Raw genomic sequence first — 25,508 nt, 5'->3', positions numbered from 1 at the left:
GCTGTACTCCTCAGGAAGTTAAAATGCGTTTAATTTCCCTCTTTGTGCAGCATAATTTCCTTCTTTATGCATCCATAGCACAAGCAATATTTACTCTCATTAGTAACGCAAATAAATAGAAAACCCATATTTGTTTTTGTTTTCATTTATACTTACACTAAGTATTCATGTATTAACTTACATTAGGTGGAGTCAAGCTTAATAGGAATTAGAACAGATTTGCTTTGTTTCACTTGTGTGGTGGAGGATGTGAAATATAGCCATTATAATAATGTTTGATGCCTGTTTTGAAAAGGTCTATTTGTAAATGTTTTAGAGAGTAAACCAATATTCTGCCTATTGTATTTGCAGTTTCACATCTGCTTTCTCCTGTATAATTAACACTTTCATGTATTTACTGGAGCTAGCTCATCCAAAATTAACACTTCATTACATGTTTTTGTGGCTCATGTATTAGCTCTACAGTGGGGCAGAAAAGAGGGAACTGTGGTAAATAGTCTCAAGCATGGGATGCATTGTGATCACCTGGCCATGCCGTGTGTCTGTGTGTGTATATATACATATATATGTATATTTAAAAGGAAAACTCTCATGGACTGCTGAGAAAGAACTTTTTATTTTCCTTCCGGTGTAACATTTTCTTTCTTCTTGTGATATGATCCCTGCTACTTTACTATCCAAGCACATCAAGTCTCCCTGCTGTCTCTCAGCGCAGTGTAGCCAGGGAGCAGTCTTTGGGGAACAAGGGACCAGCAGCCATCTCCCCCCGCCCCTCCTTGAAAAGCAAGAGCTGCTTGCAGGCTTTCCCAGAAATAGCTCATTGGAAAAGCTTCAGACCACCAACAGCAGCAGTTTTTAGCAGGCCAGAGACCCACAGGAGTCTGAGAGGCATGGCAAAAGGAGGGGTGTTATTCTGGCATCCCTTTTGTCTCATGGAAGTGTGTGAGAGCACACCCCCAGAGAGCCAAGAGGCAGCAGTTCCATAACTGGGTGCAGGCTGGTGGAAGAGTGTGCAAAGCAGGGGTGCTGACTGGGAAGTTAATATTAATGGTGGTAGCCTGGTGGTGACCTTTGCATTCAAATGGTATCTAAAAATCAGTAATGAAATGGTGCAGATCACTGTCTGAATTTTGCATCCTGGCCTGTGGTGGGAAGAGTTACTGTTTGTGATTCAGTCATGAGTCTTGTGGCATTTGGAGGGCTGCTTGAGATCCCATTCCCTAAGTCCAGAGATTAAAGGGTGATCTCAATTTTCATGAGAAGTAATAAGAAGAAAATTATGTTCCTGCCCTTGCGGTTGCAAAAGAAACCTATGAATATTAACAGAGTGCACCCTGAGGGTTTACAAACCAGGCGAATAAAAAGAATGATAAATATATGCCCCCTTAAAACGAACAAATACAACCGCTGATTTTTAGGGCAGCGTGTGACTGCTGGAGCTTGTGCAAAGCTGTCTTCCAGCAGCTGGGGAAGGCAGGAGCCTGCAGGCAGCCACCGGCTTCCCAGCATCGGAGGACTTCCACGGCTCTGCCTCTTTTCTCTCTCCCCTCTCCATCGCGTCCTCCCCTGCTGACAGGGCCACGTGTTTTTATTGTCCCCCATCGGCCGGCCGTCAGCGGCAGGGCTGGCAGCAGCGGGCCCACCCACGCTGCCGGGGTGCGGTCACACGCGGAGCACCCTGCCCCGACCTCGCTGGGGCTCCCCTCCGGCCTGGGCTCCCCTCCGGCCTGGGCTCCCCTCCGGCCTGGGCTCCCCTCCCGCCTGGGCTCCCCTCCGGCCTGGGCTCCCCTCCCGCCCCGCCCCCGGCCCCGCGCCTGCAGCCGCCGCCGGCAGGCCGCCCCCGCGCTGCTGCACGGCCGGCCTGCTCCGCGGCCGGGGGCTGGGTGCTGGGGGCTGGGGCTGGGTGCTGGGTGCTGGGTGCTGGGGCTTGCTCCCCTGCCGCCGGCAGGGGCCACATGGGGGAAAGGGAGGTGCCGGCCTGCACCCCTGCGCCGCTTCGCCTCGGGGCAGAGCCGTAGCGCCAGGGCGGGAGGAGAGAGTCGCGCTTTGGGTTACTGTCCGTTTACACCCTTATGCCCCACATTCCCCCTAAGTAGCCCCTGGAGAGTGGGGCTCTCCTTGGAAAGCTGCTTTTGGAGGGGTAGCCCCTGAGCCTGTGCAGTGCTGGGGGCCAGCGGGAGGGTGGGAGCCCAGACCAGTTCCCATGGCCGAGGACCCTTGGCTCAGGCAGGATGGGTCCCTCCAGCAGCATCAGCCCCTCCTGCAGCTTCCTGATGGGCCTGGTGGGCACGCTGCCTTCCCGAGCCAGGCCGGTGCATTTCCCTGCTTCCACGGCTCGGCTCCAGATAATGTGGGGAAGGAATTGGTGCCAAAGTGAATGCATGGCCATGGAGAGAAAGGGTGGCCTTTGCTCCCTCTGGCACCTGTCCAGTCTTCAGCCAGCCACAATGGCATCCACCCCGCCACTGTAGGGCCTCGTGATCCCTGCCACCCTCAAGGGCCATAACCACAGTGCTGCCACGGTGTGGGACGGTGGCCAGGGAAGCCCTTCCTGCAGCCAGAGTGGGATGCCCAGCCAGGCAGCCTGCCAGGAAGGGTTGCCATGAGAGACAGGGAGGCAGCTAGTGGGCATGGTGTCCTCTCAGGGCTGGTGTCAGGCACCTTTGCTGGAGCTGGCAGCAGATGCTGGCAGAAAGAGCAGGGTCCCTGGATTGGAGGTTGAGCCCAGCTGTCTCAGCTCCCTGTCCAGAAGGGACTTGGCCTGTGTCCCAGAGGAAGGAAGAGGAGCTCCCAGTGAGTCAGCAAGGCCTGGCTTTCAGTCGCTCTTTGCAGGGGCAGTTAAAACAGCGATGGCAGCTTGCTTACGCCCCCAGCAGATCTAGCCCTCTGCATCCCTACCTGGAATGCCGGAGGCCCAAGCTTTGCTGCCTGTCCTGTTCCCTCCTTCCTCCCAGCTCCTGGCCTCTATTCCTAGTGTTTGGTAACGTGTTTGTGCATCTTCTCAGCCACTGGTGGGAGTGAGTCCTCAGTTCCACTGACAGCAGTGGTGTGCCTAAAAAGTAATAAAAAAGTAATAATTTAAAATAAAAAGTAATCATTTAAGCAAGTGACTAGCTTCTTGTGAGATGGACAAGCCCTTTTTATCTTGGGGGACATTGTAATATCTTCTCTGAAACATGGTCACGCTGACTCCTCTTCTCTGGTTTGCAGGAAGCGTTATCAGTGGTGAGTGAAGACCAGTCCTTGTTCGAGTGTGCCTACGGATCACCCCACCTTGCGAAGACAGAGATGACGGCCTCCTCTTCCAGTGAATATGGGCAGACATCAAAGATGAGTCCGCGTGTTCCCCAGCAAGACTGGTTATCACAGCCCCCAGCCAGAGTCACCATCAAGATGGAGTGTAACCCAAACCAGGTTAATGGGTCAAGGTAATAAGGCCAGTGTTGTGGCTCAAGTACGTTTTTTCTTGTGATGGGTATAGCTCAGTTGTCTAAATCTGTGAATCTAACACCATTTTAGATGCCCCAAGATATCCCACCTGGCCACCAGCTCCCGTCCCAGAAGCCTACAGATCTCCAGTACATTGTGGGTCATGCCTACCAGCCCTTTTCCTGTAACCAGGCGTTACAGAGGGCCTTAGATGGTGCTACAGGCACACTCTTCTCATGAGCTTGCGCAATAACTTTCTGTGTTTCCTTGACTGTGGAATTTTGGATGTGAACTTGCATTGCACATTGGGTGAAAGAGCATTTATTAAAGGTAGCAAAACATGAGTTTGCTGTAGTTTGGGGCAGCACCATTGATTCATTTAAGGGTGTGGTGTATGTGATCTAACACTTGATGGCAGTTGTCAAAATACAGTGATTTGGCATTTAGAGCCTTTGCTTTAAATACAACCAGAGAAGCATAGGAAGTCAATCCTTCTAATGGCAGAGGGAGTGAACTATTGATGTTTACTTTTATATTTATTGTAAACATAGTGCCAAAAAGCATAACGATGGACTTGGATTTAAGAAGAGCTCACAGTGAAGAAACAGCATATATATGGAGACAAGCAGGAGAGTAGAAAGGAACAGGAAAAGAAATTACTGAGCTCAGTGGGCAGTAGCCACAGCATGTCAGGGCATTAAATGTTTTCTTGGGACTTTTTTTATGAATGTTGCTATGAAGGAGAATGTTTGATATCTGAAAGAGTAATGCAGTGAATTCATGGATATTGACTTGTAGCTCTCCCAAGCATAGGAGCACTCTATCAGATTTCTTCCATCTGAAAAAGCACAGTGGAGATACTTTTGTTTTCAAGGAAACTATCCAAACAAGTGCTTTCCTGTTTAAAACGTCTGACTGTCAAAACAGTTTTCCTTTGGTGTTGTTGAAGGGCAGAGGTCCAGAGAGTTGGTTGCTCACAGTTGTTGGTGATGTACCAGTGAAGACTGTGCTTCACATCTCACTGTCATAAACACCTGCCTACTAATCTCATACCCCAGGATCAGTTGTTTAGAAAAACCTCAGCCATAGACGCTGTCGTTAGTGTTCACACTTGCTGTGCTAATGTGATGAGCATCACAAGGAGAGCAAAGTGGCTTGACAGCTTACCACACCTACACTTTTCACTGGTAGGGATGGAAATTGTGCTGAAGTCAAATCAGAATTCCCAGTGAATAGTCAAAGATTTGAGATACATAGAAATAATTGGTGAACTGAAGTTACAAAGAATTAGGGAAAGTCTTCTCATAAACACACTTATTCAGAACTTATTTCACAATCAGTTTCAGTGAGGGTCTTTTTCTTTTTCTTTTTTTTTTTGTGTGCTAAGCAAATGCACAGATATAATCACAATTGGAATTTTGATACAAAACCAGTTTCACCTGCTTCCTAAAATTACCTGTAAGTATTTGTGCTGGTGTTTCTGTAAGAGAACCAATCACAGTTTTTCTCAGTGTAAATTCCATAAAGTGCATTAGAGTAGATAATTAGTGTTAATTGTTACAGAGATTAATGGTAATAATTTGTACTGTTACACGCAACTAAAGTCAGTCATAAACAGACTACTACTTTGACATACACGCATATCTTAAGGAATGAATCTAGATGATACAGATCCATTTGAAATTGTTGGTCAATAACATTTTTTAAAATAATCAAGCCAGAATCCTGAATTTTCTGACTTGGATTCCTGAAATATGTAACTAGCCTGAATATTAGAGCTCGGTTTGTGAATTACAAGTATTTGGCTGTCACTGTGATGGTTTAAGGAACAAGCTATAGGCAGTAATACTGTCTTTTATTAGCTGAAACCTTGTCCTCTCTAATCCTTGTTAGCAACCCTGTTAAGGATTATCCTCTGATGTAGGAGGTCAGTACCCTTACAAAGACCAAAATGTGCGCCCATAGTCTGATCAGCTAAATTGGGTCTCCAAGCAAACCTGTATAGCCTGGGGGTGAGAGCACAGTGTAGAAAATGTGCTGTCACACCCCAGCATGCCCCAAGCCAGCAGAGATGGGTAGGAGCCGTGGGGAACACAGACATCTCCAGGCACTAAAGCACCTGGCTCCTGCAGGGGCTGCCTTGGTCCAGAGAGGGCCAGGCATCCTGAGGCACCCCTGCTACCGCAGGGTGCCTGGGCAGGCAGGCAAGCCCTGCCTTGCTATCCAGAGGGTCCCAAAAGTGTCGTTGTGGATGGATGTGTGTTTGGGGTGCGCAGCTGGGAGATGCCCTATGCTCAGTGCATTTGCTTCTCTCCCAGGGTCTGTGCCATCATTGGATAAAAACAGAAGTGACCCAGAGAGCAGGGAACCACAGTGCACCAGAACAGTGTCCCAGCTGCAGGGTTGGAGTTAGGCTCCCCATCTCTTTACTGAACCTGTAGTTCATGTGTTGCTGCCTGCCTGGACTTCAGCAGGCAGGACAGGGCAGACTCGTGTCCAGCATATTTTACAGCCTGGTGGCTGGGGGCATGCACTCAGGTTGGGGGGAGGGCGGGCTTGCCACCCATACCTCCCCCAATCTAAGGTACCTTCACCGTGTATGTGTGAACTCAAAATAGTTTCCAGGCACAGATAAGCATTCAGAAGCCCTGAATTAAACAGGCTATTTGGAAATATCTTTATAATGCCTATCATTTCCCCTTCCTTTATGTTATTTTCTATTAGTGTGTGCATGCATTGAATCACTTAGGGTGATATTCTGGCTACCTGAGGTAAAGGAACAGGAACTGGCAGGTGTTTTAGGCTGCCTGAGTTGCCCTTTGTGGAGAGATTTATATGCCTTTCTTTCAGAGGCATCCTGGTCTCCACACTACCTGCATAAAATGGTTGGGTATATTGTCTGTACTGTTACTAGCAGAGCAGGCATCTACTTTTGCAAGGCTGTATAATCTGAGAATCGTGGAATTTTCCTTGAATCAGTCTTTTTTGATTAGTCATGAGGCATAATTTTGATTCATACTTTTCCAGCAGAACTGTTAATTGTGACATGACACAAGGCATCTGGAACACCAGTGACACACTTTTGCACCATCTTGACCACCTTTGCCACTGTTACAGAAGTAAGGGGCTGAAAAGAAGTATTTTTGTATGCCTCTTCTCTAAAAAAATGGCATTAGGTCTACCTACGCTATCATTTAGACTTGGAGTTTAGTGAAAATCAGCTGAGCAGCAGATGAAAACCAAGTTCTTCGTTTTTCTCTGGACAGCATCACTCAGAGGTCCTTAATGTGGCCATCATTAGAAAATTAACAGCTCAGCAATGGCCATTCTTTCCCAATATGAACCAGCATGTGAGCTGGCACACAAGCTACACTCCTAGAAAAGGCTGTACAAGTTACTGCTCTGAACTGCAAAATGTTTTTTATCAGAACACTGGTTTTCTAAAGGGCATATTCTGGCTGAAAATATAATGGGAAGGAATTTAATTCTTTCTGTATTGAATTAAAAATAACCTGCAGCATTGGAAGCAGGGTTTCGTTTATTAATCTTGGATTTGACAACCTCCCCTATTGACAGAGAAATACAGAGCTGCTAACTGGAGAAAACAAGGAAAATTCATACTTCACTACAATTCCTAAGACATGACATGATAAAAAATAAAATAAAATAAAATTTAAAAATCACTCACAGACTACCAAAAAAATAAATTAACAGAACAAAAAAGAAAATCATGCACATATTGCATGTTTATACTTAACACAAAAATTAAAAAAAAAAAGTTATTAAAATACACTGTTTATTTCATCAGAGAACCATTATTTTGTAAGGCCTAACACATGCCTGAAAAAGTAGATCTTAATGTTACACTTTTAATGGAGAACATTGCCAAGTAACAAATATAAATATGTTGTGGCATTTCTAGAACTCACATACATGTGTGTTATTGGACTTTGGGAATTAGAATACTTCCTAGTATGAGATGTTCCTGCCAGCTATAGAAAAAAATGTGTATCACTCAAGCCTTGCATACAAAAAAATTACTTATCAATATTAAATTATTCCTAAATAACCATACTAAATATTCTGATGTGGTACTGATAAGTACTGTCAATATGGAAGTCACTACAAGTAAGTGCAATATATGCATCTCCTACAAATCTGAAAACGGATTTTTCCTTCCTCAAGTCCTCCCTTTGCCATTTGTATATTGGTGTTTCCTGACAGACTATCTGCTGTTCATCACATGCATAATATCAGCCACACTTTACACACTCAGATTAGCAGTACCCTGCCATTCTGTAGCTTACTTGGCATTTTCTTTTCTGCAGAAGCCTTCCCCACCCTGCTCATTTGCAGTCCATAAATTTATTTCCTTAAATGAAATGATCAGTTCTTAAAAATGCTTCATGTGTTAAAAATTAACACATGCAGTAACTAGAGAGCTTAGAGATGCTTTTCCTTCTTAGTAAAACCGTACCTGCTCTGTTTACACCCATTTAAAATCTGGGTTGTCCCAAAGGAGTCTAAAATACCACAGCCACATGGCAGAACTGCAGAAGTACTACCCCTAGGATCTCCAAAATATCCTCTGCAATCTTTTTCCTATGTGGGAGCCTGGGTCTGAATAATATGGTGTAAAGAAGAGGATGCAAAACAGGGTGCCAAATCTCACAAAGTGGTAACCAGAGAATAGTTAGCATCACAATTTTTTTTGCTGTCCAACTCTTCTTTCTCACTGTGTTAGGCTGCTTCCTGGCCATATATTCTGTCATCTGGAAGGGGGTATAAAATTTCAGGAGCGTACTGAACCCCTTACACATCAACGATTAAGTACCCAGTCAAAGCAGAAATGTACTCACTCTGCTAAGACTTTCCCCAGATATACTTTGGCTGTAATTGCCCTACGTTAAATCTCAAAGCGTAACAGTTTCAGAACTGGCATTCCTGAAGAAATAACATTAGAATGAAATTAAAGGGTTATTTTCAGTGTGCTGCAGAGGGATTAGCTGCACAGTTTTCTTTAACAATAACAGTATTTTTAAAGCTAAACCAAACTGCACAGCACCAGAAAATATAGCCTCAGGGCCTAACTTAAATTAAATAAAGCAAGAAAAGTTTAAATTAAATCTGTCATTTACCTTGCTGTTGTTGTATATATAATGCAGATTGTCACAGGTGGTATCAAATTGAGTTTCTTAAATCCATTATGTTAGTACAGCCATTATATTTCTTCCAGGTACATAAATCTAATCAGACCTTTTGTGCCACCATATAGTCAGACAATTCACCTGTTTCCGGCTATATATTGCTTTTGAGTCAGACCAAAAGATTCACCCTGTTATAGTAAAGCACTACGATATAAATCCGGAGATTGCATATGTCACACTGTTACTTACTTTCTGTTTATCGTACTTTATATATTTTATCAAATTAAGTATGAGCAATTCTATTACAATGAATGAATGCAATTCATGTTATGCATTTAGGGTGAAATTCATTCCTGTGAAAATGCTCTCATGAGGCCCCAGGTACTGCTTAAACAACATTTAAATCCATGGATTGCTCAGTGTTCTCTGAATACACTCACCCATGGGACTCCACAGTGCCCATGGGTGGGACTATACAAAGTTAGCTTGGAAGAGCTACATTTACTGGTAGGAAATCAATCTTTTTAAGGGAGGCTGAAGTGGAACACAGAGTCTTATTCAGGCCACAGATAAATTTCACTTGCCGTGAACAGTGTGATGATTTCATTTGAGGAAGCATTTTGAAAATTAGCTACAGTGAAAGCACAGCAGAAGGTTTCCAACATCAGCTTGGCTGTTATAGAAATTTTAAAGAAATGCCAGAAATAATTAGTTATCATTAAGATTTAATCATGTGCAAAATGTTGATTTAAGTGCTACCAATTGTTGCTTGAAGAACATTTGAGAATGAAATTATAACTTAATGCATCCTTTGTGCTGGCTCTTTTGGGAAACACCGCTTTTCTTTGCATGTTACTGTTCTAAATTTTCATCAAAGAGCCTCTGTACTAGCTGGGTTGAGTGCATCTGACACACATAAAGACTTTCCAGAGTCCAGAGTGACCTTAAGTTTTGGTTTTTTTTCTTTTCCCCTTGATGTGAAGTCTATTAAATGGTAGCTATCTTGTGCTATACAAACGAGCAAATTGGAATGGGTAGTACCATTAAGGTACCTTGTGCAATCTAACTATGTGCCAGCTGATGTGCCCAGCCACTAAAGAGGGTGCTTTCATCCATATGGAGCTCTTATTGACACCATGACAGAACCATCCTGCTCCCAGGATCCAGGCTTATGTGCTTTAAGCTAGATCAGGCACCTCTGCATTGTGCTTCAGTCTCTGGCATGATACTGGTGGATCTAGTTAGAGCATTTGCACCCCTTGTGTGTGTGTGATGTGGAGAAACAGGATTGATCTGACATCATTTGTTTTTCAAGGGCATGGCTTTTTCCATCCCTGGAGCACAACTCCATGGCTGAGGCTCAGTGCCATCCCTCCACATCTGGTGGTGTACCACCAGCATGCAGCCTTGGTATTCTTGGTAAGCCTCAGCTCAGACTAAACAACAAGCGTGGTCCAAAACCCACTGCAGTCAATGGGCTCTCCTCTGTCTCCAAAGGGCTTGAGTCAGCCACTATGTCAGTCCACAGCAAAGCTGGGAGCTCTCTCTTAAGAGGATGACTTTCCTAACGCACTCATTGGAGCTGCCTATATAAAGTAACATTAATCTTGTGTAAAAAGACGTGGTGTTAGTTATTTCAGACTGATAATCTTTTTTCCCACTGACTGGGTGGTTGGTGGAGTGACTGCCTACCAAACTGCAAAAAACGCAGATTCAGGATCTTCTCCATGTAGGGCTTTATGTGTCATTACTTCAAGAAGTTCCTCTTTGAGCTGAAAATCTACCAGCTTAATATTTGTGTGTGTGTATGTCTCTGTGCGCGCACACACATGGTTTGGTTCTCTTCTTGAGGCAAACGTTGCCAAGGAGAAAAACAAACTCGGCTCACCACCACTACAGCTACTTTATTGCAGCTTTTCAGGGGGTGCTGGCCTGGCAGGTGCTGGTTAAGAAGCTTTCCAGTCTGGGTTGATCAGTTCATTCATAATTGGCATGGTTACATTTTGGATCGACCACTGATGTTTAAATTGTGTGCTTAGCTTCAGGAGTTTAAGAAGGAGATGAGGATAGTCAAAATTTCCAAAGTGCTAAGCAACCAACATCTCTCATCTGGGTAGTGAAATAGAAAAATAGTCTTCAAATAATGACATAGGACCTCACAAGAGTTATGATCACTGTCATTATTTATGACTATTGCTATCATTACTGCTTTATTTCCAGTGCAGTAATTACTGTGTCTAGAGCGCTTAGAGCTGGTGGTTGTTCCCCCAGTCTTGCATGGCACAGGCACTGTGACTAGGCAGGTTTTCTGTGACCCAGTGTGTCTGGAGATGAGTGTTCTCCTCTTGCCCTTCATTAGTAGGTGTTTTATTTTGATCAGGGTAGTATCAGTATGGGTATTCGGTATTTAAAGTTTGAGAATAGCATTTTAAGACGAAGCAAGAGGTAAGTAAGAAAAAGAAAAGTGGCTAATCATTGGCTTTGCCATTTCGCACCCCTCAGCCTCACAGCCCGATAATGCTAATCGTGAAAATCAGCAGACATTCCACAGACATGGGGGATTATGGTTTCCATACAAGATGTCACTTCTGTTTATGCCTGGCATGCTCTACTTTGCTAACTTTCAGTATGATCCCTGCCCACAAAAGAAGGCATATGTGGTTTGGGAAGGGCCCTGTCTCCCAGTATTTCATATTTTATGAAACCACAAATACAACAGTCTTACAAGCTCTTGAAATGAAATACAATTTGAGAAATGTAATCCATTACCATTATAATAGAATTTCTATAAAAATAATAAAAGAAAAACAAGAGAAAATAGGTCCTGAAAGTTATAGGCCAACTGGGAAGTCATTGTGGCTTTGGCCCAGCTATCACCATGTCAGACTTCAGCCTTCTCCCAGGCAGCAATCTAATTGTAAATTATGTATATACAGAACATCATTTCTTAGCTTTGGCTTTTAGTGACCCCCTTCCCTTCTTTCCCTTTCTTCACTCCAACCTGACACATAAGAAATATTGAAGTGTTTGCACTAATGGAGAAATGACAACGTGCAGTCAAACTTAAACCAGCTGTTTCCCCACACTGTGAACACAAAGAGCCAGGCTGGTAATATTTATAGCTTGACTGGCCTCTAGTGAGCCAGACGCTGACTGCCTTAATTTGCCATGATGGCCTTAAGGCTTGAAGCAGCTGTGGACTACAAGATAGATGGGGAAAGTTAAGCAAAAGAAAAAAAAATTAAAAAAAATATTGTTTCAATTAGCAAAAGTTATTGTTTGATTGAAAATGAACGGCTGCTGTGTATACAACTCAATAAACAGCATCTTTTGTTTTGCTTACAGAAAGCCAACAATGTTGCCTGTGTTGGCATGTGGTGTTTGCTTTCTCCTTTCGCTAGAGGAAGGAACAGGAGGCACCTCTACATGCCACACTGTGATATCCCTGAGTGACCCCAGCACCAGCCCCGTGCAACCTGGAGCACCTACCAAGCCTGGGGCACCCCACACAGTGATGTCTGCGACTGGTTTGGATGCTGCAGGGGTGTGTTAGCATGGGGCTGCCCCAGTCCCAGTCCCTCTGCAGCCCTGGTCTGTTGGGGCTGCTGAAGACCAGTTTTTTTGCCCATGTGTAGCCCTGCATGGAACTGTGCACTTCCATGACTGTGTGGCCCAGTGAGGGCTTTAGTGTTCCTTTTTTTTTTTTTTTTTTCCTCTTTTGTCTTCTTGGGACTGCTTTTGACACTTACCTTCTAGCAAAGATAAACAGGCTGTCACTGTAGCTTCAGCATCAGCTCAAGCCAGCTTTAGTGCAGGTCCTGAGGGGCTTCCCTTCCTTCCACAGAACTCGGCAGCTGGCTCCCACCCTGGTCATCCCCTTACCTGTGGGCAAGCATTTCCTTCACACAGCCACCCCACGTGGGTGGGGAAGTGATTCAGGTTATAGCTAAGCACTGAGTTACTTACACATCCACCCATTTACTTACTTTTTTGCATACTTGCTGGGGAAGCGGCTCCCCAGCCCAGTTTGCTAAGCAGTTGCACAAGTGCCTGTGTGAGCACCCCAGGGACATTCTGACCTATGTGCATTTTTTGGCATTTTAATGCCTCTGCTATACTAGAGTCTTCTGCAGGGAATTTTATGCTGCATTCACAAGAAGCCTTAGAAGGAGAAAAAAACCCCTCTGTTTTCCTTGCAGCATGTTAAGTGTAGTGGTGGTCATGCAGTAGATTTAAGGGAAGGTGCCTGTGCAGGAGCAGAGGGCTTGGTGTCCTTCCAGGCTTAGCCTGGTATATGTGCGGAAGCTGGGCAGCAGCACCCAGCTGCAGTGCTGAGCAATGAGTGTGCATGGTGGAAGCTGAGCTCTGTCAAAGAAAGTGTTGGGGCCTCCGATACCGTCACTGAAAGTGCTTTTCAGAGTCCCACTGAGCACCCATGGGGATCACCACTGTGCCAGGGAAGCAGCCCCTGGGGCCCTGCAAAGCTGCTGATGCAGCCACAGTCCAGTGGCTGGGGAGCATGGGCTCCTTCTCACCGGGGAGGGTCAGGCTGTTCCCAGTGATTGCTGCCAGAGGGGAACCCAAAGGGGGATCCGCAAGGCCCATCTTTGTGTGTCATTGCTGTAGCAGGTCTCAGCAGATGTGATTCCCATTGATTCATGAAGAGCAAGAGGGTGTAGAGAGGGGCAGGAAAAAGAGTTTAGGGTTGTAGTCTAAAAGTAAGTCAGGTGTGCTTTAAGAAACAGCAGTGTACCTCAAAGTAAGAAATCTAAAAGTTGTTTTGTTTTTCTCTTAATGGGCCACTTTTTCAGTGACAAACCATTTTGAAGGGGGAAGCGCTGACGAAATTCACTACAACTTGAATAGTTGCAGTGAATGAAAACGAGCCTGAGCATGCTTTGCAATGTACTAGGTATGAGCTGACCTTTACATGATGTTATTTTGATTAAATATAAATTTATATATATTGGCCCAAATTAACTGAGGGAGCTGGCTTTGTGGAGCTCTCCCTCTTGTACACAAGACAGGGTGGGAACATTGCAGCCCTGCTGGGGCTGTTTTCTTCTTTCTTAGATCAGTGGTGTTACAAACTGGGAGAGGAATCTGTATCCTATAGGGCAGTGTTATGGTTTGTTCACTACAACGTCACAGAAAAAAGTTCAGTGTGTCCTCTGACTGGACCAGCCATGGACTGGGTGGGGTCCACGCATATAAAATTCTCCAAAGATGTCCTTCCACCACTGTACACTCCTGAGACCCCTTTTCTATAAGTAGCCACTGTAAGGAAGTTACCCAAGCTGTGGTTATTAAATAAACTTATAAAGATACATAGTGATTTGGAGAATAATTTTTTCTCATTTATTTACCTCTGAAATTCAGAAACATTTGAGGGCTTTATATGATGGGAATGCCACAGAGATCATGTAAAATTTTGCTGATTCCTGATCGGTGTTTCTCTGACACCTTGCATTTTAACACAACACAGGTGTTTTATGTCACATGGAGAAAATAGTAGCATAGTAAAGAGGAAAAAATGTGTTTCATACACTTATTTATGAACTTACATCTGCTTTCATCACAGTCAATGTTTGGCAAGACTCCAATCAGCTTCAGTAGGAGTGGGTGCTAAATTTAACTGTCAAATCAGCTTGATTCTAAATAGCCCTGAATAAAAGCAAGGCTTCCAGGTCCAAGACCCATGGAGGAATATTTTCTTCGACAGACATTTATCAGCAATCAGAGCTGAATCAGCTCAGGAATGGACAAAGTGCTCTTGGGTAGCATGACTGTAGTTTTTCCACATTTTTTTTTTTTGTAAATTCCAGGTGTAACACAGTATATTTACAAAGGGTAAAAATAACATGCAGCTGTGAAGAAAAATATCTCTGGTTTCATTTCAGACCTGGAGCTGAGGATGAATCACTGCAAAGCTGCACCCTTTGCATTGGGCACACTTTTCTGAAAGCTGCTTTTCCACTGCCCCTGTTCCCCTGGTGGTTCAGAAATAAAGCAGACTCACAGAAAGTCCTAAAAAAAGCCTTTGCAGACAATCACTCTCTTGTTTTTCTGGGCACTAAAAATACCCTTTTCTAGTGTCTGCTTGCATTTTCAGTTTTGCTTTCTATACTGTAGAAGTCCGTTCCAGCCATTTGAATTAAGCCTTGGTTCAGTGGTATGCATAAGCACATGCTCAGTTTGAAGTACCTGAGTAGTCTGTTAACTCCCATGGAGCTGCTTAAATGCTTGAAGTTAAGCATGGTCTTTTAGAAGATTTGCTGAACTGGTGATTTTCTTGTCCACCCAGTAAACTAATGGGACAAAACCCTTGACCATCTGCTTCTGCATTTTAATGAAAAGTTATGACTTATTTATGATCTTCTTCCCCACCCCCGTCTGTTTGTATTCAGATCAGAAAACCAGCTCAGAAGCCCTGTCAGGTTGCCAAAAGCTGTGTGCTACTGCTGGATCTCTCACATCATTTACTGTTCAGTGTTTACAAGAGTGTTTTTAATGCACAATTGCCCATAGAAGTGGTGTAGGCTAATACTGATATGATATTTCATGTCAGCAGCAAGACTTTGATGTGCATATATCCTAAGTTCCTTTTCACAGAAAAACAAAACAAAGTAACTGTGCCACTTAAGCCAAAGGATGCTGCTAGCTTTCTGTTACCCAAAGACATCCCTAAAAAGTCAGTGAATGCACCAAATGGTTCTTCCTTTTGCCTTTGTAACATAGCTGACCTTGGGAATCAGGGTGGGCATCTGCACAGGTATAAGGGCAGGAATTGGGGGATGTTTCCAAATATACATGATTTAGTATGCAGGCTCACTTGTGCATATATGCCATTTGTATTTGTTAAAGGTAAACGGAAAAAGCCAACATTTTAGTCACAAGCAATCATTACCAAAGCTCTTTTTCAACTTGTTTACGTCTGAAAGGAAATGTTACTTTGTTTTACTGTTTAGACAGAAATAAGCTGCATCCCAGAATTATATTCAGAGATATGTAGTGGGATAGAAAAGTTAAACTGGAGAGAATAATGCCCAGGTACTCTGGTTCTGAGAGGAAAGGCTAAATTCACCACCACTCAATGACAGGCAAGACCATGTGCTGACTGTATCTTCCCTTGTGGTTATTTTTCAGTCCTGTGGATGACAAAGCAGTTGTAAGACCTTTACATAAGGCAGATTTCATATGTAATATGTTATGCAGCACCCAGAATATTTTATACCTGAAAAAGGTATGTGAAGCCAACATTTCCCAGACAGCATTCAAGGCCATGTTCCTTCTCCTAAAGAAGATGACAGTACCCATTGAATGGTTTCTGTGACACATCTTATTTTTAAACTGAAAGCCATCGACAGTTATTTTTTTAAAAAATGTATACATTAACACAACATAGTAAAATTAGCAGTAACATGGCACAGAAAAAAATGGATATACATAAAATGTACTTTCAGTATTTAAGATGCATACTAATTCTTTTCAGCTTTGCAAGTTTTAGTTATTTTTTGAAACAGATGTGAGAATTTTAATGGCATTACTTCCTGACCTATGGCAGTGCTGAGCAGTCAACTCAGCCAAGTCACTTGGGCACTAGATAAAATATCTGCCACATCCTTTTGACTTATGTTGAGCAGACAGTCCAAACTGTATATTATTTTTCCTCTCCTGTCCTCAAACAATAGCAAAACTCCTCTGGGAAGGAACCTGTATTTTGACCACTGGTGGGCTTACAGTGACATTACTGCCCAACGCTTGCAGCAAGAGCTGGGATTTCTAAGCTGGGGAGGGCAAGAGGCTCTGGGTAAAACACATTTTGTGGGGCAGGGGACAGATCCTGAAACATGCTTCCAGAGTCTGGGTCTTGGAGGGTCTCTTGGTTCTTTAGTCTACAAAGTAGTTGGTTTGCAAGAAACCAAAATGGAACATTGCAACTTGACTTGCTGCCTGTTCAGTAAGACCATAGTACAGTTTCAGGAGTTAAATGGCAGGACTAAAAGAAAGCTTGTTAGTAATGTAGTATCACTAAAGAAACCAAAACCCAGCTAACACCCTCCTTCCCTTGCCAAACAGCCCCTTTACATTTAAAGGTATTCCCCGTGGCTCTGTGCTTTGTTTTGATTTTTGTAACAATTATTCTCTCTCTGATGAAACACGTTGTAGACATTAAATTAAGGGACAAATATGTCTGTGTCTGCCAGAAAGAAAACTGTGATGCAATTAAAATGCCATTAGGGAACCCCCTGTGGGATGTTAAACCTAAAGACTCTATTCAGAAAGCAAAGCCAAAATTAAAGAGGTGTCTGGTTGCAGATCCTCTGCAGATTTCCATTTCTTGACTACAGTTCCATGGAGACTGTGTTAGTCAGGAGCTGAAAGGTTTTTCCAGTCATGCGTGTGGTATTTTGAATCATGGCTTTGGCAAATGTTCCTTTTCTGTAAGCCATACATAGAAGTGTGTCTACATTGCAAGTTATAAAGTGCAACAGAGCGTGGCCCAGATGAAACAGTGACAGCAGTGGAGATGGGAAGCTGTCCAAGGCTTGGACAGCTTGTCCAGGATTGTCCAGGATGAGGCTTGTCCAAGGCTTGGACAATGGCAACTAAAAGTAGTTCTCCCTCAGAAGAATTGTGTTAATTGCATCTCTGTGTTTGCTGAGTTGTCTGTGAGATGTTTGGAGAGAGAAGTGCAGCTACTTGCAGCCATCAGGCTCAACAAGCCCATGAACAAGCCCTCCATTCTAGCCCAGTCTCTGGAAATAAATTGTTAGTGTTTATATGTTTGGAGACATATAGAAGCCTGATCCTTTGAAAATAAAAATACATCTATAGTCCATCGAGGCTGGTCATTTTTCCTGAGGCAACTGAATGAATCAACAGAGTCATTGGGTGGTAGGTTCTGAGTTTTCCAATGACAGCCCAGTGCTGGTGCTCAAGTTTCCTTTTTTCCGTTTCATTCAGCATGATTCTTTGCTGAGGATATTAGTAGGGGCTGGAATAATAATAGAAACACACCTCTGTTCTCTGTCTAGGAATTCTCCTGATGACTGCAGCGTGGCAAAAGGAGGGAAAATGGTTAGCAGCTCAGACAATGTTGGGATGAACTATGGAAACTACATGGAAGAGAAGCATGTTCCACCCCCAAATATGACTACCAATGAACGAAGAGTCATTGTGCCAGCAGGTTAGACTCTTTACACAAAAATTTCAAGGAAAAAAAAATGCATTTCCCCTAAGTCTACTAACATTATTTAAGAAGATTTGGTGAAAAGTGGCAATGTGATACAGATGATCAGGAAGAAAAGAACAGTAATTTCCCAGGGTTATTGAGAAAATGAGCTGAGAAATATCATAGTGAAGCCACCTCCTCAACCTGTTCTTCCTATTTCAGCAGCAGAATTGGCTGATTACAGGCACTCAGATCTTATCTGACTTTTCTAGCTCCTGTTGTAGTATTTCATCCTAAAGTGAACAAAATGAAGAGCCACTTCCATTTCCTAACACCATGGACTAGCTGGGTGCAGAGCATGTGGGAAAGAGAAAAGATCACTGTATCACATCATATCCCTTCAAATATCAAGTGCAGCCTGGCCCTCAGCATGCTAAAAACACTATAGCTTCTGTGAAATCAGTGCATGAAAAGCATTTATCTAGGTTATCCCCTGGGTTTGGGTGGTGTGAAACTTTTTAATAAGTAAATTAACAACTCCACTGCAACATAAGAGCACAATTGAGAAATTCTTGGTTAGATTTGTCAAGCTTGGTTGTGGGATTCAGCAGTTAATTGAACAAGAAGGCGTTCACTCCTGTGTGTCTTGTCCTTCAAACAAACCTGGACCATTTGTTGCCTCAGTTTGCAAAATAATTGGCATGCCTATTTCTGAAGTCAAAGCGTTAGACCATTATGACATATGTGGCTGTTCATAAACTACTGAATATACACAGCCTGGACACAACACCTGAAACCTGCAAACAGAAGAAGAAGTTTTGCTGCTAGTTCCTCTCAAAGAGATGTGCCTATTTGACATATTCCTTCTACTGCTATGTTGCTTAATATTCTTACAGTTTTTCAGTTGCTAAGATATGCAAGAGTACTAACTGTGGCCAATTTTGCAAGCTGTGATTATTTCAGTTATTTGTCAAGATATGTGTGGACAAATACGTTGCAGTATCCTCTGCAATGGTATTGACAGTTCTATTCTGAGGAGGATGAAGTGTTTCTGATTAAGTGTCCTGCCAACTAGAAGCTGACCACACTAAAATTCATGACATTTGAATGTTCTTCTGAAACATTTGTCTTCTTAGTGTTTGGCACTGGCACATTTTTTAGCTCAGCAAGTTCTTTTTTTTCAGTGTATCAGATCACTTTTTCCTCAATGTATTCCTGGAGGTGTGTTTTGAGGTGGATTTGAGTGACATTCAAGGAACGTGATGGTCACAGTCACAGCCTTGCTATTTTGAGGTCCCTAGAAGAAAGGTATGGGTAAAAATCAGTTGGTTTTGTTTGACTGCTACATAGGCAGTGTGCAGCTCATGTGGCAATGTTTAAGAATTAAAAAAGCACAAAATTTACAGTTCCAACTATGGTAACTTTCTAGTTATCATAAATAAGAAGCATTTAAAAATTATAGACGTAATCAAAATGTTTTAGTAAACTTCCTGGTGTTTGGTTGTTTACTTCAAACCAAACTGAATATAGTTGGAATTCTCTTCTGTAGGTGTGGGCAATCTCATTCAGACCCTAGGTGTACCACAAGACTTGAATCCCTCTAGTTTGCTACATATTTGATACCACATGGAGGGGTTCTTTTGTGGGTTTTGGTGCACTTCAGAGAACAGAAAAGCCCTCTGAATCTCCAGAATATTAAATATTCTGACTTGCAAGGGCTTAAAATGCCAAGAGAAGCATCAGAAAGGGGGAGGCACTAATGGGTGATGGCTTGGGACTGAGCAACAGCGTGACAGACTCTGAATAGTTGCTAGAATGGAAAGAGGTCCTCACCTCTTTCAGAGCAGCCTGAACAGCCATCAAAAGGAAAGGAATGACACTGAAGTTAAGCCACAGAAAAGCTATTTAGGCTGTCATTCAAGTCCCAGCCCTTCTATAGACTTTCATGTGATGGGCTACAGCCATTTTTCCTCTGTGCACTCCATTCTCAGCCTTCAGGATATCACAGAATCACGGAGCCATTTAGGTTGGAAGGCACAAACTCTGGAGGAGTTTGGCTCCCCTTGTCTTTAACCTTCTGTCTGCAAAAAGTATAAATTCTTCATGGCAGGAGCTGTTTTCCATTGTGGGGATGAGCACTGCAAGTCCTTAGGGACCTTCATGTTGATAGGTGCTTACTATAACTCAAGAACAGGGAAAAGCAGAATGAAAAAGAAATAAGGAGGAGTTTAGAGGAAAAAAAAAAAAAGTTAACATCAAGGATTCATTCAAAAGCACAAGTTGTTTGGCCTTATGTTTTGCTAAAAATCTGGACTAGTTCTTGTTTTTTTCCCCCGATGGTTTTGCCAGTACTTCAGGTAGTAAGTAAAAACCCATGCAGGTATAGCAATGTGTACCAGGACAACAAAGCAGTCTAGGAAAGGAAGTGCAGAATATTTTAGTATGACCCACTCTAGTTTATGAAATAATTAGCTGAATCTGTGAGTGCTTACTTCCACTTGAGTGGAAATTTCACTTGCAGAAAGATACAAATTCAACAGAGAGCTTCAAAATTTGTTCATATACAAGTAGCAGTGCTGTTAGTGGGCTTTCTTAAGTACTCTTCTGCATGGGGACAAAAGCCTATGTTAATCTGTGGATAACAGTGCATAAAAATAACGAGGCAAAAGAACTAAATGGGAGAAAGACCTCAACAGCAGCGGGTTTGTTGTTAATAATCAGAGCTCACAGCTCTTCCCAAATAGTTTTTCACAGTTACTCTCTTTTGCGCTCAACAGGCCAAAGTAATTCCTCATGTGTCTCCAGCAGTCAGTAAACAGGGGATTAAGGTCTCTCCAGTTTGACTGTGGTCTACATTTATTTTGTACTGGTCCAGCACTCTTCCCTCTCTGTCTAATTTTATGCTTTGTGATACCACCAGATCCTACGTTATGGAGCACAGACCATGTACGCCAGTGGCTGGAATGGGCGGTGAAGGAGTACGGTCTCCCGGATGTAGACATCTTATTGTTCCAGAACATCGATGGGAAAGAGCTGTGTAAAATGACCAAAGATGACTTCCAGAGACTCACCCCAAGCTATAATGCAGATATCCTCCTGTCACACCTACACTACCTCAGAGAGAGTAAGCTGGTTTTCTGTTACTATGGTAGTGGCTACAATCAATCTGTGGTTCATATCAGTCTTAGATTTAACGGTGTGGATACACTCAGCTGGGTTTTCAGATGTCTGTTGCAAATGTTGCTGTTCTTAAGAACATAGCAGGGAGCCTGGTCCAAAGCCTTTTGAGTTTGATGGAAAGATTCCCATTAATTTCAGCAGGCTTTCACTCATGTTCATTGAAGAAAAGAGTTAGGGAATGTTTCCATGTGTCCATCTCGGAGAAAAATTGAATTGAAACCCAGCATATTCATCAGCATACTCTAGGAAGAAAATTATTTGGAATTCAGTGCTAATGTTTTTTCTGGTCACATACTCATTTCTTTTCATTTTAACAATGAGAACGCTAAATGAGAGTGCAAACATTGATTCACAAAGTGAATTCCAGGCATGATTCTAAGGACTGACAGCAGTTTGCTCTACTCTGAATAGGGTCAGGTAGATTTCACTGAATTGAATAAAAGTTCTGTAAATTCATGGGAAAAACAAACAGTCCCTGAAGTCCAAAAGCAAATTACTTGTAGTGCATGGCTAACATTTCAAAGGGAAAGAAGGGACTAGTGAATTCCTGGCTTGAGGGCTTTCATCTAAGCTTGAGGAAATTTTGCAGGTTTGCCTCAGTTTAAAGAAGTTAAAGTGAACATGGTTTTTAAAGAAAAACCAAGCATTGCAACACCAGTGCGGTGCAGTCTTCTCCACACGCACACTGTCAATAATCAGTCAGAAATATGATGCATTCATAATGTCAAATAAATGAATGCCCTAGTTTAAGCTGTAGCACATACACCTCCCTCCAAGCTGCAGACTGAAACTGACTGTCAGTAAACTCACATTCAGACAATCCTGTCAGGGGAAAATATGGTTTAAAAAGATAATTCACTTTTTTTTTTCATTTTGGTGTTGCTTTTTGTTTTGTTTTGTAGCTCCTCTTCCACATTTGACTTCAGATGATGTTGATAAGGCCTTACAAAACTCTCCACGGTTAATGCATGCTAGAAACACAGGTAATGCTGGCACTGCTCCCATTGCTATAGGTCATCTTCTAAAAGCACAGGATTCCTTTTTATGGGTTGCTTGCTAAAAATGGAAATGGTAAATCAGGAGGGAGACAAGCGTATCGTCTCCTTGCTCTGTGTGTGAGTGTTATGCACAGACACACAGAAAAAAAGGTGAGATCATGCAGGGACAGATGATTCAAATATGGTGTCCTTACTGGTAATTTCTTTTGTTCCACAAGAGAATGGGGTCCCTGACACATGATAAACTGTAGGCTTGAGGCCTTTGTCTTGAAGGACTTTTTTTCTCATTCTGTCTCATTGTACTGTCAGATCTACTCTGTGGATCCCTAGAAGGCTGGTGGAGCTCAGAAGTGCTTCAGCACTTGCCTAGGTGCTGTGGGCTCTGGTGAATGGGAACTGTCTCCCCTTTTGTGCAGTATATATCATATAATTCAATAAAATTGCTATTTAGGCAGTTAGCTCATCTCATTTGTCAGCTATATGGGACTTGTGCTGGAAACTTCACTAAGTTTGATGTTGTAATCTCCACTAAGTCTGATCTGAATGTAAAATGGTTTTTGTTAATATTCACCCTTCTGTTAATTTGGCCTAGAAGAGTATTTAGTGTAGGTAGCAGAATAATATAATACATGCCTCAAAAACATCTGTATTTCAGTATATGACTTAAAGTATTTATGAAAATAATTCAGAATACATTTTATCTTGCTCAGTTATGCAACAGAGGATGGCATGGGTTTCTGCATACAGTATGGTATACATACTGATTAAAGATGTTTAGAATATTGCATGATCATGCCTGAGGGTATTAGTTGCCTACAGTGACCAGAAATAACAATTCTTTATGATAAATGAAAAAGATAATACAAAGGATAATGCAAAAGAAAAGAAAAAAAAACCAATGCCTTTTTCATATTTCATTTAGTGTTTCACTGTGGTAAATAGCAGTGAGTTTCCTAGAAAAATTAACTAGATTAGAAGATCTCTCCCCAAGATTAGACATCTGCCACTTGACATGAAGTCCTATGGTGGGCTGTAGGCCTGCTGCAAACCCTACCAAAAGCAACAATAATTTTTCCATTGACTTTGACAGGGTTTGGAATAAGTCTTAAGCCCTGTCTAAAAATAGATGGACTTGACGGTCTTTTCCATCTCTGGCTTTCCAGATTCTAATTTGCCAAGCAGTTTTCACATACAATTAACCAAGTGCTGTTCAGCAGTTCTATGTGTTATCTTTTTCTGTATTTGTGCACTGACAATGATATTTTGAAATTCATTTCACAAAAAAGAGATTGCTTTTCTGCCATTGGGAGTGTGAATAATATCATGCTGTTCATCAGCATAAGGAAAATCAGTTATTCTGTTGGCATAAGAACTTTGGAGTGGGATTTTGAAAGGACCTCAAAAGAATTAGAAACAGGTTCTTCTTGAAGTCAACAGTAATTGCACAAATCCTTATGACCCTTTCCTGTTCCTAGAGGTGGCCATGAGTAACAATTTCAATGCCTGAGATAAGTGAGATACCATTTTCTATATCAAGCTCATTATTTTTAATTTTTTCACTCTGTGAAGAGAATGAGATTTCTGAGGGTCTGACTCAAAGCCAACCAAAGTCTGTGAGAAGATTCCCACAGACGCCAACAGGCTTTGGCCCAGACCTACTTTGGAAAAGATGAACCTGTTTGGGAAGTGCATGCGCTAATGAAGAGAAGGCAAAGAAGTTTTATTTCAGAAGATATGGAACTACCTGCCTGGGTGGAGGTGATTGTGTTGAAGGTAGAAGGGATTCCCTAAACTTGACTGTCTCCTCCCTTAATACAGATTTTGCACAGACTTCTATCCAGTAATTTTAATGGAGTTACACAGGTGCAAAGGCTGTCAGAATTAACTTTTATATAGAACTGTCCTAAGATAGAAATTAGTTATTCATAGTCTTCGTTCAGACACACTAAAAGAGGGAAAATTTCATTGGATTTAGGGACTGTGAAAATGAATCTTTAGGTGTTATGTTGTCTTCTTTCTCTTTAGGAGGTGCCACTTTTATTTTTCCAAATACATCAGTTTATCCAGAAGCAACACAAAGAATTACAACCAGGCCAGGTATGAGCAATGACCACTTTTTGTATACTGTGATCTTGTTCATTTCATCTCTTGAAGTATGTCATTCTTTTTCTCCTTCAACTGTCTTTTCATAAATACTAGGGTATATTTTGAATACACACACATATTTTATACACATACTTTACATATATGTGTGTATATATCACTGTGTAAAGTGAGATGGTTAAATAGAACGTTTAATAAGTCTTTCTCCCACATATCTCTCTTTGAAGCAGTGCTATCTACTGATTAAAGCACAAGAGAATCAGAAGACCTGAGCTTTACTGACTTGTTCATTTTCATTGTCCCAGAGCAGTCACTTTTCAGTGTCCTTCAAGTCTCTGTAAAATGAAGCAAGAATACCCTTTTTTATAATGTTATTTGAAGTATGTTGCAAAAAAGTACATTTCTCCTGCTGTCTACCTTTTATTTATGTTTGGGGCTAACAAACACCACAATATCTGATGGTGAGTTTAAGAGACTAAGTAAAATCAAAACACAAGGAAGTTTTTATTGCTGAAAAGTTTGAAGCCTATGGAAGTATCTTGGGTGTGCCGGTTTGTGAAAGGCTAAAGAGAATAAATAAAGATGAGGACATTGTTATGAAGCTAAATATATTCTTTCTATCAGTCTTCATTACTAAAGATGCTGGAAAAATGCCTAATCTGGACATTCGCTTTTCCAGTAGTAAGTGCAAAGTACTGTGAGACAGTGAGTTGCAGCAAAATACTAACTTTAAAGGAAGTCCGTTACCGAGCCAGAGGCATACATCCAAGTGTTCTGAAAGAGCATACATAGGAATTAACTGAGCTCTTGTGAAAAGATACACTTTCTCATTAAAAACAGAGGAGGCTTTGGGTAGGAAATATTTCATCTTATATCAATGCTCTAGTGTATAATCCAGGACAGTACATACAAGTTACTAATTTATCTACACTTGTATATAAGTGTACATGCATGTCTGTAGATTTGTTAATTGGTAATTAAAAAAAACAGATAGAGAAACAGCTACCGTGCCATTATGTGTTCAAATCCACCTTGCTCAGTTTCTAGGAAAACAAACTCTTCTTCTAGATTTATTAATCTGTAATAGTGAATAGAAGGAAGCCACTTATCCGATGCATATATTTGGCATTCGGCTTTCATAAGGCCTTTACCAAAGTGCCCCACAACTATTAAAAATAAAAGTTAAATTAGCATATCATAAGAAACAGATCAATAACTGGCTAATTACCCTGTTATCAAGGCTAAATAATGGACGTGTTATGTCATAGGCACGTTGGTATTCTCTGCCATGATCTGTAGTTAATAATAATTGGAAAAAGGACACAATAAAATTTTGTATAAGACTCAGAGATGGCACATGATTTTGCTATTACTTAAAACCAGAGATTCCTCTAAAGGATCCCTGTTCAGGTGCCCAGAAGCCTTATTTGAGAGAAATGGGCTTGCAGTAAGTTAACAGCTGAAAATACAAGTTAA

The 25,508-nt window shown here is 42.1% G+C and overlaps 1 protein-coding gene across 2 annotated transcripts in view; it reads left to right on the top strand.

The window, feature by feature from the left end:
- ERG (ETS transcription factor ERG) overlaps nt 1–25,508 on the top strand; it is a 64,812-nt gene that overhangs the window by 27,601 nt on the left and 11,703 nt on the right. The window contains exons 2-6 of one of the 2 annotated variants that reach the window (XM_037377504.1): nt 3,211–3,428; nt 17,615–17,766; nt 20,672–20,875; nt 21,834–21,914; nt 23,955–24,026. In XM_037377504.1, the coding sequence (XP_037233401.1) occupies nt 3,211–3,428; nt 17,615–17,766; nt 20,672–20,875; nt 21,834–21,914; nt 23,955–24,026 (727 nt within the window). The remainder of the gene's footprint in view (nt 1–3,210; nt 3,429–17,614; nt 17,767–20,671; nt 20,876–21,833; nt 21,915–23,954; nt 24,027–25,508) is intronic. The other variant, XM_037377505.1, reaches the window with a different exon arrangement.

Source organism: Falco rusticolus, chromosome 2 (assembly GCF_015220075.1).
Source record: "Falco rusticolus isolate bFalRus1 chromosome 2, bFalRus1.pri, whole genome shotgun sequence".
Taxonomy (NCBI): domain Eukaryota; kingdom Metazoa; phylum Chordata; class Aves; order Falconiformes; family Falconidae; genus Falco; species Falco rusticolus.
Note: the sequence above shows the minus strand (reverse complement) of the source record. Positions and strands in the feature narration are given on the sequence as shown.